Here is a 20,187-nt window from a genome sequence, read left to right as displayed (position 1 = left end):
GAGAGGCTGCCTAAGCAGCCACTCAGCAGACATGTTGCTGGGCCCCTGGGTAGAGAGCCATCCGCTCTCCTTGGCCTGCAACAATGCACGTCCTGGGCGAGGTGCTAGGTCTCCTCCCCCAGGATGGGCAGGGGGAAGCTTCAAAGGCATGCGGCCTTTGTGAGCCTCCCCAGACCACTTGCTGTACTCAGCAACTGGTCCCCACCGGTTCTAGTCCCCGCTCTGGCGGGATGACTGGCGGGAAACTCCAAGTGAGGAAAGGGGGTGTGCCAGCCTCTGCCTACCCCACCCCTCAGGTGGGGGAGGCGAGGTGAAGCACATCTCCGGGCTCTCGCCATCTTGAAGATGGGGAGCCCTGCCCAATCAGGACTAGGCTCCTGCCCCCCTCCCACTGGAGAGTGGCAGGATAGGGGTTGTACCCACCCCAGGGAAGGGACCCATTGGTCCCTGCCCTTTACCTACCTGTAACGCCCATAAATTTAGAATTTAGGGACACCCTGAACCAACCTTCCTCAGATCCCGAATCCAAAACAAGCAAGAAGAAAGAAGACCTGCCATGCAGCTGCTAACAAGAGGACGACACCAACTGACTTGGCCCCAGCCCTACAGGCCTGTTGACCCTCCCACCTGCTCCTGCTAAAACCCGGCGTCTCCAGTGGTCAGCAACCTCGAAAACCCGGAGGACCTGACTGCCTTGTGACTCTAAAAAGACTGGGACTCCCACGAGCAGTGGTTCTGCTCAAAGCAAGCAACAAACCCCTGGTGCCAGCCAGGAACCGCGACTTCTGCACACACTGCACCCGCCGATCCCGGCCTGTGCCTGAGTGGACAAAGACCACAAGGACGTCCCTCCGGCGACTGTGACCCAGAATCCAGCACCCAAGGACCCTCCTCGACGCTCCCGACGACGCCTGCAGCCTCAGAACCAGGGAACCCTCCAACCGCGACCAGCAGAGGGTAAGATTTCCCGATGCCAAAAGGCACCCCTGCACCCGGCGCCCTGCGGCCCCATGTGCCCAACTCCTGGGTGCCTACCTAACCTACAGCTTCCCAACTTACCTCTCGAAGTGGTGGTCGCACCTGAAGAATCTCCGTCCCCGAGCTTGCAGCCTTTGTTCATCTGGTAGCTTCTCCATTGAAATTCATTAAGCGCCTGACGGCTCAAAAGCACCCTGCACCCAGCCGCCCGAGTGCCCCTGGAAGTGCAACCTCTATCCTAAACTACTTCCCCACTTGCCCTGTGTGAGTGACCAAGAGCCCAGCTCCCACCGCCGCGTGGCCTGCCTGCTAGCAGCCACCAACCAAGGACCCCCCTGCCCGCCATAGGCTAACATTGGGCCTAACTCTCTCTGCACCCGGCTGCCCCTGTGCTGCTGAGGGTGTAACAACTGTACCTACCTGACCCTGGGAGACCCCTGAGTCTATGCCCAGAACCTTAACTCTGCCAGTCGAGTACTTACCTGAAAGCCGATAACCTACATGTTCTCCATAGAGTAACATTGACTGGTTTCACTTGGAAATTCTTCTAAGTGTAGAGTTCTGAAACTTTAAAATATTCACTAAAAATCAGGCGAATAACGAAAACCAAATTACTCACCTGTTATCAGGAGAGATCCCAGTGCTGGATTTTGGTGCCCATAATATCAAAATGGGGTAACCCAGTATCCCTCAGAACCTGGGCAGTTTATCAAAATAGTACAAACGGTTCTGTCGGGTAAACAGTATTATTTCTAGAAAAAACTTTCCTTTGTTTGTTTATATGAACACACATAGAGACCATGGATACTTTTCAAAAAGGCTTTATGAATTGCATCATTCATAGATAACTGATTGCAGAGGCTGTCAAAGGTGAGACATATTAGTGACAAGGTGACATAGTGCTCGGTGCTGTGGTGAAAAGTGCATAATATGTACAGTGTGACTTATGGAGGTACTGATAATTTACAGAGGCCAGTTTAAGCGAGTATTTGAAATAGTCTGCAGATGGATTTAATGAGTCTTTTATGCAGAGTATTTCCAACTGATCCTTGAACAAGTGTCGACGTTTCAACCCAAGGTAGCGTTGTTCGCTAGTCAAAGCGGGTCTTCATCAGGACAGGGAGTGACAGCCAGAAGTGGGCCCAAAGTAACTTGTGGGGCAGTATGTGAAGGTAGGCAAACAGGAGCAGTTGTATCCTGTACAACCTGGCTAGGGATTTGGTGGGTGAAGTCAAATCCTTTGGTAGATGGGTCAGGTGGAGCCACATAAGAAGTTAATCAGAAGTGGCAGGTCAAAGGTTCTATCGTCAGAAGGAACAAATCACAACAAAACCAGCTCGGCCTTGAGTAAATTCGAACCCATGGATGGATGAGTCAAGTGAAGCCACAGAAGGGATTAGTCCGCCGCGGGAAGTTAGAGGATAGACAAAAGTTCTATCTTCAGAAGGACCGAGTCACATCAATATCGGCTCGGCCTTAAGTAATTACTTCATCCTAGGTAACGCGCAGGCAAGCGTCCTGTCTCTCGCTGAATTCCTTGGCCAAGGAATTCAGCGAGAGACAGGACGCTTGCCTGCGCGTTACCTAGGATGAAGTAATTACTTAAGGCCGAGCCGATAGTGATGTGACTCGGTCCTTCTGAAGATAGAACTTTTGTCTATCCTCTAACTTGCCGCGGCGGACTAATCCCTTATGTGGCTTCACTTGACTCATCCATCCATGGGTTCGAATTTACTCAAGGCCGAGCTGGTTTTGTTGTGATTTGTTCCTTCTGACGATAGAACCTTTGACCTGCCACTTCTGATTAACTTCTTATGTGGCTCCACCTACCAAAGGATTTGACTTCACCCACCAAATCCCTAGCCAGGTTGTACAGGATACAACTGCTCCGGTTTGCCTACCTTCACATACTGCCCCACAAGTTACTTTGGGCCCACTTCTGGCTGTCACTCCCTGTCCTGATGAAGACCCGCTTTGACTAGCGAACAACGCTACCTTGGGTTGAAACGTCGACACTTGTTCAAGGATCAGTTGGAAATACTCTGCATAAAAGACTCATTAAATCCATCTGCAGACTATTTCAAATACTCGCTTAAACTGGCCTCTGTAAATTATCAGTACCTCCATAAGTCACACTGTACATATTATGCACTTTTCACCACAGCACCGAGCACTATGTCACCTTGTCACTAATATGTCTCACCTTTGACAGCCTCTGCAATCAGTTATCTATGAATGATGCAATTCATAAAGCCTTTTTGAAAAGTATCCATGGCCTCTATGTGTGTTCATATAAACAAACAAAGGAAAGTTTTTTCTAGAAATAATACTGTTTACCCGACAGAACCGTTTGGATTTTGGTGCCCAGCACTGACCCTGAAAAGTAATCACAACTGTACTTACCGATAACTTGATTTTCCTCCATAGGATAACATTGCCTGGTTTTGATTTTTGAAACCTACAAATATTCCTTAAAAATCGCTTGTGTAACAAAATCGATTTCTTTCAACTGTTTACAGGAAATGCACCAGGGCTGAATCCAGGATCCAGCCCCGAGTAAGAAAATCATACGTAAAGTAACTGAAATTGCATTTACGTAAAAACTTCCATTGAGCTCAATGTTATAATTGTGTTTGAATTGTGTTGCCTATTGCAACAACTGTAACTATTGCATTTAAAATTCTTTTGCTTATTGAAAGTATACAAGTACAGCATTTTATTCTGAGAAAGTATTTTGATACCTATCGTTGGTTCTAAAATAAAACAACCATATATTTTTTATATAAACCATTGGCCTAGAGTTCAATTCTTGAGTGTGTGAGACCATTTGCTGGCTGAGTGTGTGCAACAAATGCTTTACACTGTCCACTGATACTGCCTTACTGCTCGACCAAGCTACCACTTCAGAGAGTAAGGTTATATCTAACTTTAGCCTCTGCCAAACCTCTGGGGACTGTGGACTCTGCACACTGAACCTTACTTTGGTTCAGTATTTACAGAGCCACTTTCTTACATGCTCGCTTTCCAGGAACTTTTTTTCCCTTTTTTCAAGGAACTCCTTGTGATTGCTTGGTTTTCAGCTGTCTCCCTTGTGTGCTAGTTAGTACACTTACTGTATTCTTTTGGAAAGGTTTCCTACACATGACTGATTCTACTCATCTCTGGCACTGTGTGTACATCAATCATGTCTAGCTGTGACCTGTAGGTGAACATGCAAAAAAAGAGCCCTTTACATTTTGTTTTTATCTTCGCACATTTGCTGCACTTCAAAGAAAGAGGTCAAATGTCAGGCTAATCTTCTGACTGTTTATTCTTTTAAAAGGGAGATTTTTTTTTTTTACTTTTCTTTATCCGATTACAACCCATCTCTGACAGATTATTCTGATTTTTATTGTATTAAGCTAAATCAGACTCCCTGGCTGCCTTTTTGGTCTTATGTGCCGGTCTGTTTTTCTCTGTAGAAGTCTGGGTCCGAAGCAGAAGCTTGTATAACGATGCGCCGATTCATGATCCGTGGGCACACAGTGCACCCCCATACTGGATGCAAATTGGGAATGAAAATGTGGACACAATTCGAACAGCATATTCTCCATAACTACTTTTAAAATAAAGTGGAATTTACAAATGCCAATAAAAAGAACTACAAAAAAAGGTGGAAGAGATGCAAAGGAAGTCCCATGAGACGTCATTTTCAGACTGGCTGGGAGACCACAGAAAAGCCCTCTCTTAGACGACGCGACTGAATACAGCATCTGTGCCTTTCTTTGGAATCCCCGACCTACCACCGCAGCTCCTGGTCGTGTTTTCAAACTCACCAACAGTGGCCACCTTTTGGGGCATTGTGTGATTGTGGTCGATGCCGCAAGGAGTCATCAAGACTGTCTACATGGTGGAAGGAGGCAGAGCATGAGAATACAGAAGAGGTGCACGCTGCAAAGCGCGTACCAGTGAATGGGGACCTTCGCTTGATCTATAGGTGCAGCGTACACACCTCATGGGAGAATGACGCTCTTGGACATTAACTCTGGGAACTTCCATTACAGTTCAAGCATCCAGCAGGCCAATAAGAGATTATGTCTCACTTTGAATGCTTGATTTGCAGCTTTGTGGGAAGTTGGACTCAGCTTATGGTGTTCATGGGAGTGGTGCGGACGAATAATGCATGACATTAAAGTGTGCTCATCCAGTGTGAGCCTTGCTGCAGACTCCCTCCCCTTCATCGAGGATTGAGAGGCACTCCACAGATGAATCCTGTTCTGCACTGCACTTCACAGAGGGAAACTGCTCTCTGTTTTTACCGTCTCATGGGCATTTGTTCAGTCTAGGGCAGTGAGACAAGCGATGATTGAGCTACAGTCCATTAGAACACCACCGTCCGTGCCTCCTAATGGCCACACCAAGAAAGGCTTGGATATGGAGGATGAGGGGGCCCTGCTTCACCTACCTCTTGCTTCAGGGTGAGCCGCGACATGATCTCGTTGTGGTCTATCAAGGACAGCTCATCTGCTTCCTCCAGGTCCTCCTCGTCGTTCAGCGAGTCCGGCTGCATGTGATGCCTGTGAATGGAACTGGTTTTAGTCAGTGAGAACCACTCATCTTGGGTTCTCAGGTAAACCATCACGTGACACAGCTGTAACTGCACTACTATAATGTATGGTTCCAGGCGAAAGAAAAGGCCCACACCAAGCCATGTATATGCTACCAAGCAAGAAAGATCTTCCATCTTGGAAGCCAATCCGTCTACACCGGTCCGGGGGCCCGGTCTGACACGCTGTATGCTTCACTCCGTGTTTGTGGTGTGCGGAGGACTGCTACAAAAATGTTCCTTTACAAGTTATAAAGATTCTTTTGACCTTGAAAATGCTGTAGCAAAGCCAGATTTTACTGTTTCTCTTTTCTACACACCTCTGTCCTAATTTTTCCTCCCCAGACTCCTGACACCTCTGCATTTTCATCTTTGTATTACACATGTTTTGTTACCCTGGATGTGCTTGTGTTATGATTTAGAACCGTTCACCAACATTCAAACAAATAGGCCATTGTGTCATGCCTCGAGCACATAGCAAAAGGATAAGGGCAGCCAGTGCTTACACTGACCATAGCATAAACTACATCCTTGAAAAACACGACTAAAGGGATATTATGGTTCTTCACTATGAAAGTATAGTACTAAAATCGATATAAATCGCCCTAAATACTTCATGTGAGGGGCTACTATGGTGACAATCTATCTTAGAGACAACTGAAATTAGCCAATTCTGATGAGCAACACAACAATAACACCACACCCAATGCAATTCTCATGACCTCGCATGATGTCACAAATTAGATCACAAATGACACTGATGACATCACATATCCTGTAACCAATTAAATCAAAGATTACATGCGCATTGCTTGTCAAAGGGTGCGAACCTCAAAGCAGACATTGGCAGGACCCAATAGGCTCTGCGCGCAGTGCCTCGCCTGTGACCAGGTTCTGTGCTGAATAATGTATGCTGAAGAGGGTCAGCCCCTCCGAGGAGGCTGATCTGGATTACAACTATTCATTGGGGGGAGGGGGTTATGACATTGAGTACTAATTGTAAGGCAGAGACTGATCTAGAGAAAAGGCCAGGCTAATCAGAGGACTGAAGTTTAGGACACAAGGTGCATGTTCATTGGCAGGGGCAGGGGGTGCGAAATAGGAGTACTAACTTTAGCATAGTCACCAAAAAGAATCTCTCTCTCTGCTCCATTGTTGCCCAGATTAGCCTCAACACTGAACCTGTCACTGGAAATAGGAGTACTGACTTTAGCATAGTCACCACAAAGAATCTCTCTCTCTGCTCCATTGTTCCCCAGATTAGCCTCAACACTGAACCTGTGTCTGTAAATAGGAGTACTGACTTTAGCATAGTCACCACAAAGAATCTCTCTCTCTGCTCCATTGTTCCCCAGATTAGCCTCAACACTGAACCTTTGTCTGGAAATAGGAGTACTGACTTTAGCATAGTCACCACAAAGAATCTCTCTCTCTCTGCTCCATTGTTCCCCAGATTAGCCTCAACACTGAACCTATGTCTGGAAATAGGAGTACTGACTTTAGCATAGTCACCACAAAGAATCTCTCTCTCTGCTCCATTGTTCCCCAGATTAGCCTCAACACTGAACCTTTGTCTGGAAATAGGAGTACTGACTTTAGCATAGTCACCGCAAAGAATCTCTCTGCTCCATTGTTCCCCAGATTAGCCTCAACACTGAACCTGTGTCTGGAAATAGGAGTACTGACTTTAGCATAGTCACCACAAAGAATCTCTCTCTCTGCTCCATTGTTCCCCAGATTAGCCTCAACACTGAACCTTAGTCTGGAAACAGGAGTACTGACTTTAGCATCGTCACCACAAAGAATCTCTCTCTCTGCTCCATTGTTCCCCAGATTAGCCTCAACACTGAACCTGTGTCTGGAAACAGGAGTACTGACTTTAGCATCGTCACCACAAAGAATCTCTCTCTCTGCTCCATTGTTGCCCAGATTAGCCTCAACACTGAACCTGTGTCTGGACGTGGACTGGCGCAGGATACAAAGGTGCAATGGGTACATCTAACGGGGGGATGAAGATCTTAGACGGCAACATGGGGGAATGCTATTATGGTTTAATAGCCAGACCGGCTAGGGAGAGATTTCTTCCCTTGACCAATGTTCAGCTCAGTGGGCCGTTTGACTGATTTAAAGGTGTGCATGGGTCCTGCTGAGACCTGTTTGGGCAGAGTGAGCCGATGATTTTGCTGTTCACATTTTATGGAGGAAAACGCACCCTTTACTGAAAGTTCGGATAACCAATCTGCCTTGCTAATGGGGTAGAAACGGTTCCCTGGATAGAGCGCTGTCGTTCACTGTAACAAGCCTTCAGCTGTGTGGGGTCTGCTCTGGGTGCAGAGACTGAGCCCCTCTACGTCCAGCACCCACTGGCCTGGACCTGCACCTTGTCCAGTGCTCTCTTGGTGCGGAGCCTTCGTTCGGGCCCTGCTTCTACGACACATCCTTTAAGAGCTCAGACCACAGCCTTTAGCCATGTGCAGTGAGCTGAAGCTACATTAATCCTGTGCTCAAACCCCCTGTCCCAGAGCTTACTACACTCCTCCTCCAACAGAGCCCAGTTAATTGGGCGCCATCGCTGTGGCCAATGGGTAAACTCTGAATGATGTCTTCCAGCCCATGAGCAGACTCACTGAAGTCATACGTGATGCATCTGTGATGCGTTTGCTGGATATTTTCATGTTACGCCTGAGTTGCTCAGTGGAGCCGATTTCTGAAATGATGACGAGGCTTCCTGTGTTGAGCTATCTCTGCATTTAGGTTTACACTCCTAGCCCACACAGGCTTTACACGCTGCTCAAAGGAGAGGTGTCCAAGGCACCTCTGGCGTTCACTTCCCAAAGCTCAGCGATTTAGTCCTGTGACCTTCACACACTCACCTTTCCAAAGATCCATGGCTCTCTTTCACGGGCGGACCGGCATGCGGCAATCCATCCCCCTGGAAGCCATCTTTCAGGGGTGGAGAATCCTGTGGAGAGAGGGCACTGTGAGAAGATCTCTGCATGCTGCAAACAAGTTAGAGTCAGTGTTGCACTGGTAACCTTGCCCACCCCTGTCCTGCGACCATGCACAGAGGGTAGCGTCATGCGGGTTATGGAGGTGCCAACATGGAAATTATGCAACCCAGAGTGAGGCTCATGAAGGAAGAGCGAACGTTTTGATAACGAAGGGTCCACACTGATGCCCTCAGACCAGTAGCCAGTACTGACGCATCCACTGACAAGGCTCCCAATGGCCGAATGAATAACTATAGTCAAGACGCTAAGGGGCCAGCCGGAATACTGAAGGAACACAGATGAGGATTCCAGAGGCCAAGTAAACTTCTGATTAACAAAGGGCCCTGAATCACGCCATCTAGAGTAGAGCAAATACCTACCTGCCCCAGAGGCAGAAGAAACCTCTGATAAACAAAGGGTCCTTCCTGCGGCTATCTAGAGCAGAGCAAATACCTACCTGCTCCAGAGGAAACTTGTGATACACAAAGGGCCCTGCACCAGGCCATCTAGAGCAAAACAAATACCTACCTGCCTCAGAGGCAGAGGAAACCTCTGATAAACAAAGGGCCTCAGGCCATCTAGAGAAGAGTAAATACCTACCTGTCCCAGAGGAAACCTGAGATAAACAAAGGGCCCTGCATCAGGCCATCTAAAGCAAAGCAAATGTCTAACTGCCCCAGAGGCAGAGGAAATCTCTGATAAACAAAGGGCCCTTCCTGGAGTTATCTAGAGCAGAGCAAATGCATACCTGCCCCAGACAAAACCTCTGATAAACAAAGGGCCCGGCATGAGGCTATCTAGCGCAGAGCAAATACCTACTTGCAGCAGAAGCAGAGGAAACCTCTGTTAAACAAAGGGCTCTTCCTCAGGACATCTAGGGCAGAGCAAATATCTCCATTATGAGGGACCATAAATGGGGGTTGCAAGGACAGAAGCAATCTCAGAATAACAAGAGTCCTCAATGAGGTTTCTGTGGGGAATGAGTGGAAAACATACTATCATGCATTTCTGGGCCAATGACCAATAGGATCTAGACCATAATGCATTGGTATTTTCAGAAACAAAAACCCAAATCAAACTGGGAAGACTAAAAAACACAAATCAATATACATTTACAAAACCCCAAACCACACAGACCTGCGGGTCCTTGGTTGCTGGGATTGGCACTTGGTATATGTTTTCTAAGTCTGTTTAATATATTTAAAGAAACAGCTGGACAAGTAAGACATTTTACCTAAAGCTAACATAACTCATGCTCTCAACATTTCAGTTACAAACATGCTTTGAGCAGACTCATTCACTAAAAATGGTTGCTTCTCCGGCGTGAGCAAGGCCAAGGACTGTAAACTAACGTACACTACAAACTGTAAGTAATGCCTTTCTGAAGATTTATTACAACTCTGAGGTAAACGTTTCAGCAGCAAGAAATACAAAGTATTTCAAAAATGAGAAGGATAATGGACACAGAAGCAGATTCTGTTCCTGTACAGTACAGGTGTCTCATAACCACACCAGTTTACATGTGTACCGAAGCCAACTCAATATGTCTCAGCAACCAAATACCATAAGGCACCAATGCCCCGAAACGGACTGCTTTGTCCAGGTGTACCTAAATAACTTTGTGCTCAAGTTGCACAAACAATGTGAACAATGCCAAGACCTACCCGTCTGAAATACAGAACAGGCAAATGTACTTACCTGCAACAGGTGTTTTGCAGATCAATATTCTAGATTCACATGTCCTACATACCCCCATCATCCAGTGACTGGGCTCAGAATAGTATCTTGCATCTAGATTCACATGTCCTACATACCCCCCTCATCCAGTGACTGGGCTCAGAATAGTATCTTGCATCTAGATTCACATGTCCTACATACCTCCATCATCCAGTATCTTGTTTCTAGATTCACATGTCCTGCATACCTCCCTCATCCAGTGACTGGGCTCAGGATAGTATCTTGCATCTAGATTCACATGTCCTACATACCCCCCTCATCCAGTGACTAGGCTCAGAATAGTATCTTGCATCTAGATTCACATGTCCTACATACCTCCATCATCCAGTATCTTGTTTCTGGATTCACATGTCCTACATACCTCCCTCATCCAGTGACTGGGCTCAGAATAGTATCTTGCATCTAGATTCACATGTCCTACATACCTCCATCATCCAGTATCTGGTTTCTGGATTCACATATCGTACATACCTCCCTCATCCAGTGACTGGGCTCAGAATAGTATCTTGCATCTAGATTCACATGTCCTACATACCTCCATCATCCAGTATCTTGTTTCTAGATTCACATGTCCTGCATACCTCCCTCATCCAGTGACTGGGCTCAGAATAGTATCTTGTTTCTAGATTCACATGTCCTACATACCTCCCTCATCCAGTGACTCGGCTCAGAATAGTATCTTGTTTCTAGATTCACATGTCCTACATACCTCCCTCATACAGTGACTGGGCTCAGAATTGTAGTTTGTTTCTTGATTCACATGTCCTACATACCTCCCTCATCCAGTGACTGGGCTCAGGATAGTATCTTGTTTCTAGATTCACATGTCCTAGATCTCCCTCATCCAGTGACTAGGCTCAGAATAGTATCTTGTTTCTAGATTAACATGTCCTACATACCTCTATCACCCCTTGACTGGGTTCAGGATAGTATCTGGTTTCTGGATTCACATGTCCTGCATACCTCCCTCATCCAGTGACTGGGCTCAGAATAGTATCTTGTTTCTAGATTCACATGTCCTGCATATCTCCATCATCCAGTGACTGGGTCAGAATAGTATCTTGCATCTAGATTCACATGTCCTACATACCTCCGTCATCCAGTGACTGTGCTCAGAATAGTATCTTGTTTCTAGATTCACATGTCCTGCATATCTCCATCATCCAGTGACTGGGTCAAAATAGTATCTTGCATCTAGATTCACATGTCCTACATACCTCCATCATCCAGTATCTGGTTTCTAGATTCACATGTCCTGCATACCTCCCTCGTCCAGTGACTGGGTCAGAATAGTATCTTGCATCTAGATTCACATGTCCTACATACCTCCATCATCCAGTATCTGGTTTCTGGATTCACATATCGTACATACCTCCCTCATCCAGTGACTGGGCTCAGAATAGTATCTTGCATCTAGATTCACATGTCCTACATACCTCCATCATCCAGTATCTTGTTTCTAGATTCACATGTCCTGCATACCTCCCTCATCCAGTGACTGGGCTCAGAATAGTATCTTGTTTCTAGATTCACATGTCCTGCATACCTCCCTCATCCAGTGACTCGGCTCAGAATAGTATCTTGTTTCTAGATTCACATGTCCTACATACCTCCCTCATCCAGTTACTCGGCTCAGAATAGTATCTTGTTTCTAGATTCACATGTCCTACATACCTCCCTCATCCAGTGACTGGGCTCAGGATAGTATCTTGTTTCTAGATTCACATGTCCTAGATCTCCCTCATCCAGTGACTAGGCTCAGAATAGTATCTTGTTTCTAGATTAACATGTCCTACATACCTCCATCACCCCTTGACTGGGTTCAGAATAGTATCTTGCATCTAGATTCACATGTCCTACATACCTCCCTCATCCAGTGACTCGGCTCAGAATAGTATCTTGTTTCTAGATTCACATGTCCTACATACCTCCCTCATCCAGTGACTGGGCTCAGGATAGTATCTTGTTTCTAGATTCACATGTCCTAGATCTCCCTCATCCAGTGACTAGGCTCAGAATAGTATCTTGTTTCTAGATTAACATGTCCTACATACCTCCATCACCCCTTGACTGGGCTCAGAATAGTATCTTGTTTCTAGATTCACATGTCCTGCATACCTCCCTCATCCAGTGACTCGGCTCAGAATAGTATCTTGTTTCTAGATTCACATGTCCTACATACCTCCCTCATACAGTGACTGGGCTCAGAATTGTAGTTTGTTTCTTGAATCACATGTCCTACATACCTCCCTCATCCAGTGACTGGGCTCAGGATAGTATCTTGTTTCTAGATTCACATGTCCTAGATCTCCCTCATCCAGTGACTAGGCTCAGAATAGTATCTTGTTTCTAGATTAACATGTCCTACATACCTCTATCACCCCTTGACTGGGTTCAGGATAGTATCTGGTTTCTGGATTCACATGTCCTGCATATCTCCATCATCCAGTGACTGGGTCAGAATAGTATCTTGCATCTAGATTCACATGTCCTACATACCTCCGTCATCCAGTGACTGGGTCAGAATAGTATCTTGCATCTAGATTCACATGTCCTACATACCTCCCTCATCCAGTTACTCGGCTCAGAATAGTATCTTGTTTCTAGATTCACATGTCCTACATACCTCCCTCATCCAGTGACTGGGCTCAGGATAGTATCTTGTTTCTAGATTCACATGTCCTAGATCTCCCTCATCCAGTGACTAGGCTCAGAATAGTATCTTGTTTCTAGATTAACATGTCCTACATACCTCCATCACCCCTTGACTGGGCTCAGAATAGTATCTTGTTTCTAGATTCACATGTCCTGCATACCTCCCTCATCCAGTGACTCGGCTCAGAATAGTATCTTGTTTCTAGATTCACATGTCCTACATACCTCCCTCATCCAGTGACTGGGCTCAGGATAGTATCTTGTTTCTAGATTCACATGTCCTAGATCTCCCTCATCCAGTGACTAGGCTCAGAATAGTATCTTGTTTCTAGATTAACATGTCCTACATACCTCCATCACCCCTTGACTGGGCTCAGAATAGTATCTTGTTTCTAGATTCACATGTCCTGCATACCTCCCTCATCCAGTGACTCGGCTCAGAATAGTATCTTGTTTCTAGATTCACATGTCCTACATACCTCCCTCATCCAGTGACTGGGCTCAGGATAGTATCTTGTTTCTAGATTCACATGTCCTAGATCTCCCTCATCCAGTGACTAGGCTCAGAATAGTATCTTGTTTCTAGATTAACATGTCCTACATACCTCTATCACCCCTTGACTGGGTTCAGGATAGTATCTGGTTTCTGGATTCACATGTCCTGCATACCTCCCTCATCCAGTGACTGGGCTCAGAATAGTATCTTGTTTCTAGATTCACATGTCCTGCATATCTCCATCATCCAGTGACTGGGTCAGAATAGTATCTTGCATCTAGATTCACATGTCCTACATACCTCCGTCATCCAGTGACTGTGCTCAGAATAGTATCTTGTTTCTAGATTCACATGTCCTGCATATCTCCATCATCCAGTGACTGGGTCAAAATAGTATCTTGCATCTAGATTCACATGTCCTACATACCTCCATCATCCAGTATCTGGTTTCTAGATTCACATGTCCTGCATACCTCCCTCGTCCAGTGACTGGGTCAGAATAGTATCTTGCATCTAGATTCACATGTCCTACATACCTCCATCATCCAGTATCTGGTTTCTGGATTCACATATCGTACATACCTCCCTCATCCAGTGACTGGGCTCAGAATAGTATCTTGCATCTAGATTCACATGTCCTACATACCTCCATCATCCAGTATCTTGTTTCTAGATTCACATGTCCTGCATACCTCCCTCATCCAGTGACTGGGCTCAGAATGGTATCTTGTTTCTAGATTCACATGTCCTGCATACCTCCCTCATCCAGTGACTAGGCTCAGAATAGTATCTTGTTTCTAGATTAACATGTCCTACATACCTCCATCACCCCTTGACTGGGCTCAGAATAGTATCTTGTTTCTAGATTCACATGTCCTACATACCTCCCTCATACAGTGACTGGGCTCAGAATTGTAGTTTGTTTCTTGATTCACATGTCCTACATACCTCCCTCATCCAGTGACTGGGCTCAGGATAGTATCTTGTTTCTAGATTCACATGTCCTAGATCTCCCTCATCCAGTGACTAGGCTCAGAATAGTATCTTGTTTCTAGATTAACATGTCCTACATACCTCTATCACCCCTTGACTGGGTTCAGGATAGTATCTGGTTTCTGGATTCACATGTCCTGCATATCTCCATCATCCAGTGACTGGGTCAGAATAGTATCTTGCATCTAGATTCACATGTCCTACATACCTCCGTCATCCAGTGACTGGGTCAGAATAGTATCTTGCATCTAGATTCACATGTCCTACATACCTCCCTCATCCAGTTACTCGGCTCAGAATAGTATCTTGTTTCTAGATTCACATGTCCTACATACCTCCCTCATCCAGTGACTGGGCTCAGGATAGTATCTTGTTTCTAGATTCACATGTCCTAGATCTCCCTCATCCAGTGACTAGGCTCAGAATAGTATCTTGTTTCTAGATTAACATGTCCTACATACCTCCATCACCCCTTGACTGGGCTCAGAATAGTATCTTGTTTCTAGATTCACATGTCCTGCATACCTCCCTCATCCAGTGACTGGGCTCAGAATGGTATCTTGTTTCTAGATTCACATGTCCTACATACCTCCCTCATCCAGTGACTCGGCTCAGAATAGTATCTTGTTTCTAGATTCACATGTCCTACATACCTCCCTCATACAGTGACTGGGCTCAGAATTGTAGTTTGTTTCTTGATTCACATGTCCTACATACCTCCCTCATCCAGTGACTGGGCTCAGGATAGTATCTTGTTTCTAGATTCACATGTCCTAGATCTCCCTCATCCAGTGACTAGGCTCAGAATAGTATCTTGTTTCTAGATTAACATGTCCTACATACCTCTATCACCCCTTGACTGGGTTCAGGATAGTATCTGGTTTCTGGATTCACATGTCCTGCATACCTCCCTCATCCAGTGACTGGGCTCAGAATAGTATCTTGTTTCTAGATTCACATGTCCTGCATATCTCCATCATCCAGTGACTGGGTCAGAATAGTATCTTGCATCTAGATTCACATGTCCTACATACCTCCGTCATCCAGTGACTGTGCTCAGAATAGTATCTTGTTTCTAGATTCACATGTCCTGCATATCTCCATCATCCAGTGACTGGGTCAAAATAGTATCTTGCATCTAGATTCACATGTCCTACATACCTCCATCATCCAGTATCTGGTTTCTAGATTCACATGTCCTGCATACCTCCCTCGTCCAGTGACTGGGTCAGAATAGTATCTTGCATCTAGATTCACATGTCCTACATACCTCCATCATCCAGTATCTGGTTTCTGGATTCACATATCGTACATACCTCCCTCATCCAGTGACTGGGCTCAGAATAGTATCTTGCATCTAGATTCACATGTCCTACATACCTCCATCATCCAGTATCTTGTTTCTAGATTCACATGTCCTGCATACCTCCCTCATCCAGTGACTGGGCTCAGAATGGTATCTTGTTTCTAGATTCACATGTCCTGCATACCTCCCTCATCCAGTGACTGGGTCAGAATAGTATCTTGCATCTAGATTCACATGTCCTACATACCTCCATCATCCAGTATCTGGTTTCTAGATTCACATGTCCTGCATACCTCCCTCGTCCAGTGACTGGGTCAGAATAGTATCTTGCATCTAGATTCACATGTCCTACATACCTCCATCATCCAGTATCTGGTTTCTGGATTCACATATCGTACATACCTCCCTCATCCAGTGACTGGGCTCAGAATAGTATCTTGCATCTAGATTCACATGTCCTACATACCTCCATCATCCAGTATCTTGTTTCTAGATTCACATGTCCTGCATACCTCCCTCATCCAGTGACTGGGCTCAGAATGGTATCTTGTTTCTAGATTCACATGTCCTGCATACCTCCCTCATCCAGTGACTCGGCTCAGAATAGTATCTTGTTTCTAGATTCACATGTCCTACATACCTCCCTCATACAGTGACTGGGCTCAGAATTGTAGTTTGTTTCTTGATTCACATGTCCTACATACCTCCCTCATCCAGTGACTGGGCTCAGGATAGTATCTTGTTTCTAGATTCACATGTCCTAGATCTCCCTCATCCAGTGACTAGGCTCAGAATAGTATCTTGTTTCTAGATTAACATGTCCTACATACCTCCATCACCCCTTGACTGGGTTCAGGATAGTATCTGGTTTCTGGATTCACATGTCCTGCATACCTCCCTCATCCAGTGACTGGGCTCAGAATAGTTTCTTGTTTCTAGATTCACATGTCCTGCATATCTCCATCATCCAGTGACTGGGTCAGAATAGTATCTTGCATCTAGATTCACATGTCCTACATACCTCCGTCATCCAGTGACTGTGCTCAGAATAGTATCTTGTTTCTAGATTCACATGTCCTGCATATCTCCATCATCCAGTGACTGGGTCAAAATAGTATCTTGCATCTAGATTCACATGTCCTACATACCTCCATCATCCAGTATCTGGTTTCTAGATTCACATGTCCTGCATACCTCCCTCATTCAGTGACTGGGCTCAGAATAGTATCTTGTTTCTAGATTCACATGTCCTACATACCTCCATCATCCAGTGACTGGGCTCAGAATAGTATCTTGTTTCTGGATTCACATGTCCTGCATACCTCCATCATCCAGTATCTTGTTTCTGGATTCACATGTCCTACATACCTCCCTCGTCCAGTGACTGGGCTCAGAATAGTATCTGGTTTCTGCATTCACATGTCCTGCATACCTCCCTCATTCAGTGACTGGGCTCAGAATAGTATCTTGTTTCTGCATTCACATGTCCTGCATACCTCCCTCATTCAGTGACTGGGCTCAGAATAGTATCTTGTTTCTAGATTCACATGTCCTGCATACCTCCCTCATCCAGTGACTGGGCTCAGAATAGTATCTGGTTTCTGGATTCACATGTCCTGCATACCTCCAGCATCCAGTGACTGGGCTCAGAATAGTATCTTGTTTCTAGATTCACATGTCCTACATACCTCCGTCATCCAGTCACTGGGCTCAGAATAGTATCTTGCATCTAGATTCACATGTCCTACATACCTCCATCATCCAGTATCTTGTTTCTGGATTCACATGTCCTGCATACCTCCCTCATCCAGTGACTTGGCTCAGGATAGTATCTTGTTTCTAGATTCACATATCCTACATACCTCCCTCATCCAGTGACTGGGCTCAGAATAGTATCTTGTTTCTAGATTCACATGTCCTACATACCTCCATCACCCCTTGACTGGGTTCAGGATAGTATCTGGTTTCTGGATTCACATGTCCTACATACCTCCATCATCCAGTGGCTGGGCTCAGAGTAGTATCTTGCAGCTAGATTCACATGTCCTACATACCTCCATCATCCAGTATCTGGTTTCTGGATTCACATGTCCTACATACCACCATCATCCAGTGGCTGGGCTCAGAGTAGTATCTTGCAGCTAGATTCACATGTCCTACATACCTCCATCATCCAGTATCTTGTTTCTGGATTCACATGTCCTACATACCTCCATCATCCAGTATCTTGTTTCTAGATTCACATGTCCTGCATACCTCCATCATCCATTGACTGGGCTCAGAATAGTATCTTGTTTCTAGATTCACATGTCCTACATACCTCCATCATCCATTGCCTGGGCTTAGGATAGTATCTTGTTTCTAGAGTCACATGTCCTACATACCTCCATCATCCATTGCCTGGGCTTAGGATAGTATCTTGTTTCTAGATTCACATGACCTACATACCTCCATCATCCAGTTACTGGGCTCAGAATTGTAGTTTGATTCTGGATTCACATGTCCTACATGTAGGAGAGTAGGGTCTGCAATCCTATGATCACCCAGATTTTTTTGCTTTTGCTTCATTGGTTTACGACTTTCTCCGGCCGTGGGCCTGCCAATCAGACCCACAGCCTAGCTGTTCTCTCTCGAAATTAACACACATGTACATTAGGTGCATCCACTAATTGGAACTGGGCCGCCTTGTCAGTCCCTGTCTCAGCATACCACAGGTATCCAGGGCATCGGTGTACCCAGGGCCTACCAGGGGCTGAAGCATGTATTATGCCACCCCTGGAATGGCCGCCCAAATCTGACACAACTGGCTGCACGACAGCTGGGGCCACGTGGTGTAATCACCCGTTGCTGTAGGTGTAGTATTCCTACACCTAAACCCTAAAATGGACACATGGATTCCTATCAGTCACTCCTATAGCAGGCCTTATCAATCCTGAAGGCAGAGTGCAGGGAATCATGTGGGACGGTGCTCTGGCGCGAGCTGAGCCCGTCGACGGCTTGCGGAACCAAGTCCTAATAGCCGTTCCATGGTGACGCGGGCCAACTACTTGTAATGCATTATAATCCTAGCGGTTATTTGCTAACTTTGGCATCACATCACCTACACATGTCGAGTAAGGTGTCATACGAATGGGAATACGAACCCCTCGTCAGTCCTGGCGACGGGGTTAGCATTCCCCCCTTTTAGAGGGACACGACATGGAAGTAACCTTGAACCCCGGTTAAAGTTGACTCAAGCCTCAGCATCACAAAATGGATGCTGCCACCAGACACAAGTCTGACCTCCTGCTGCTGGGGGACCTTCCAGCAAGGGGAGCTTGGACAAAGGGTTTCCTGTCGAGGGCGGTGTTAGCACCATCCCAGACAGGGTTTGTGTATCCCAGGTAGGCAGGGCTGAAAGGAAGGTGATTGCAAGTGGCACCCCGGTGCTCACTGTGCATAGCCCGGCTCAAACCAGTTTCGGGGGCACACCAGCCCCTGAGCTGGCGCGAAGCCGGACAAAGGATAGGGGTGTAACCACCCCCCTCCTGGCTCCACCCATAGGTAGAACCTAGTCACGGGCCAGCCCCTTTTCTTAGAATAAAGGTAGGAGCGAGTCCCCTTCCCAAATTGGATAATCAGATAATCGGGTAACTCCGAATCACGAACCACTTTCCACGAAAGGAACTCTTGACTATTTCTGAAGACTCTCCCTTGTGGCTAAGGAGTAGCCACCCTGCACCAGCAGGCACCACCTAAGCGCTTGCGGTTTGCTGTACGTCTCCTACGGATCAAGACTGCCCAGCTCGACGAGACCCGAGTTCCCTGCCATCTCTGACCTTTTACCTACCTCATCAGCCCAGCTGAGAGTCGTAGGTGTGACGAGACCTGCGGGACCGGCTATCTTCAGAACCTGCACGACGCTTATCTAGCACGCCCACCGAGGGACCCTCGAGTGAGTGCACCTAGGGTTTGAGAAGCCCTAAACCCTGAGCAGCTCCAGCATCGAAGTCTGTCTCCCCAGCATCCACGAGATCTGCGTGGGGGCCCTTCCGCTTCTTGCTGTTCCCAGCGTTGTCCGACCACTTGCCGACCGGCTTGTGGCCCTCTTCACGACGCTCCAAGATTATTTGCATCACCGGTCTGGTTGCTCCAGACTGGCTCTTGCTCCCCTTCAACAGAGGAGTACCACGGACCCTCCTGGTCCACTCCCGACGCCATCTTGACTCCCCCGCTTGGGTTGCCACTGCCAAGATCCGCTGCCCCTTCCTGGGCCCAGCATCATCGACAGCAGACACCTTCGTGGGACAGCTCGCCCTCCATCCTGGTCGCCGCCGCGCCTCCTGGTCCGAGGAACAGCCGAGTCCGACGTCACCCACTCACCTGGTCGAGGTGACTTCAGCCGGTACCCCCCTGGTACCCACACGATCGCTGGCTAGCGGTTGAGAACTGAGTCCCCTCTGCTTTC

General features: G+C 46.6%; 1 protein-coding gene across 3 annotated transcripts in view; it reads right to left on the bottom strand.

Moving 5' to 3' along the window:
* RAPGEF1 (Rap guanine nucleotide exchange factor 1) overlaps positions 1–20,187 on the bottom strand; it is a 703,893-nt gene that overhangs the window by 180,220 nt on the left and 503,486 nt on the right. For all 3 annotated transcript variants that reach the window (XM_085613927.1, XM_085613929.1, XM_085613930.1), the window contains 2 exons: positions 8,437–8,525; positions 5,423–5,534 (listed from right to left, as the gene is read on the bottom strand). In XM_085613927.1, coding sequence (XP_085470053.1) covers positions 5,423–5,534; positions 8,437–8,525 — 201 coding nt within the window. The remainder of the gene's footprint in view (positions 1–5,422; positions 5,535–8,436; positions 8,526–20,187) is intronic.

This window comes from Triturus cristatus, chromosome 1_2 (assembly GCF_964204655.1).
Source record: "Triturus cristatus chromosome 1_2, aTriCri1.1, whole genome shotgun sequence".
Lineage (NCBI taxonomy): Eukaryota > Metazoa > Chordata > Amphibia > Caudata > Salamandridae > Triturus > Triturus cristatus.
Note: the sequence above shows the minus strand (reverse complement) of the source record. Positions and strands in the feature narration are given on the sequence as shown.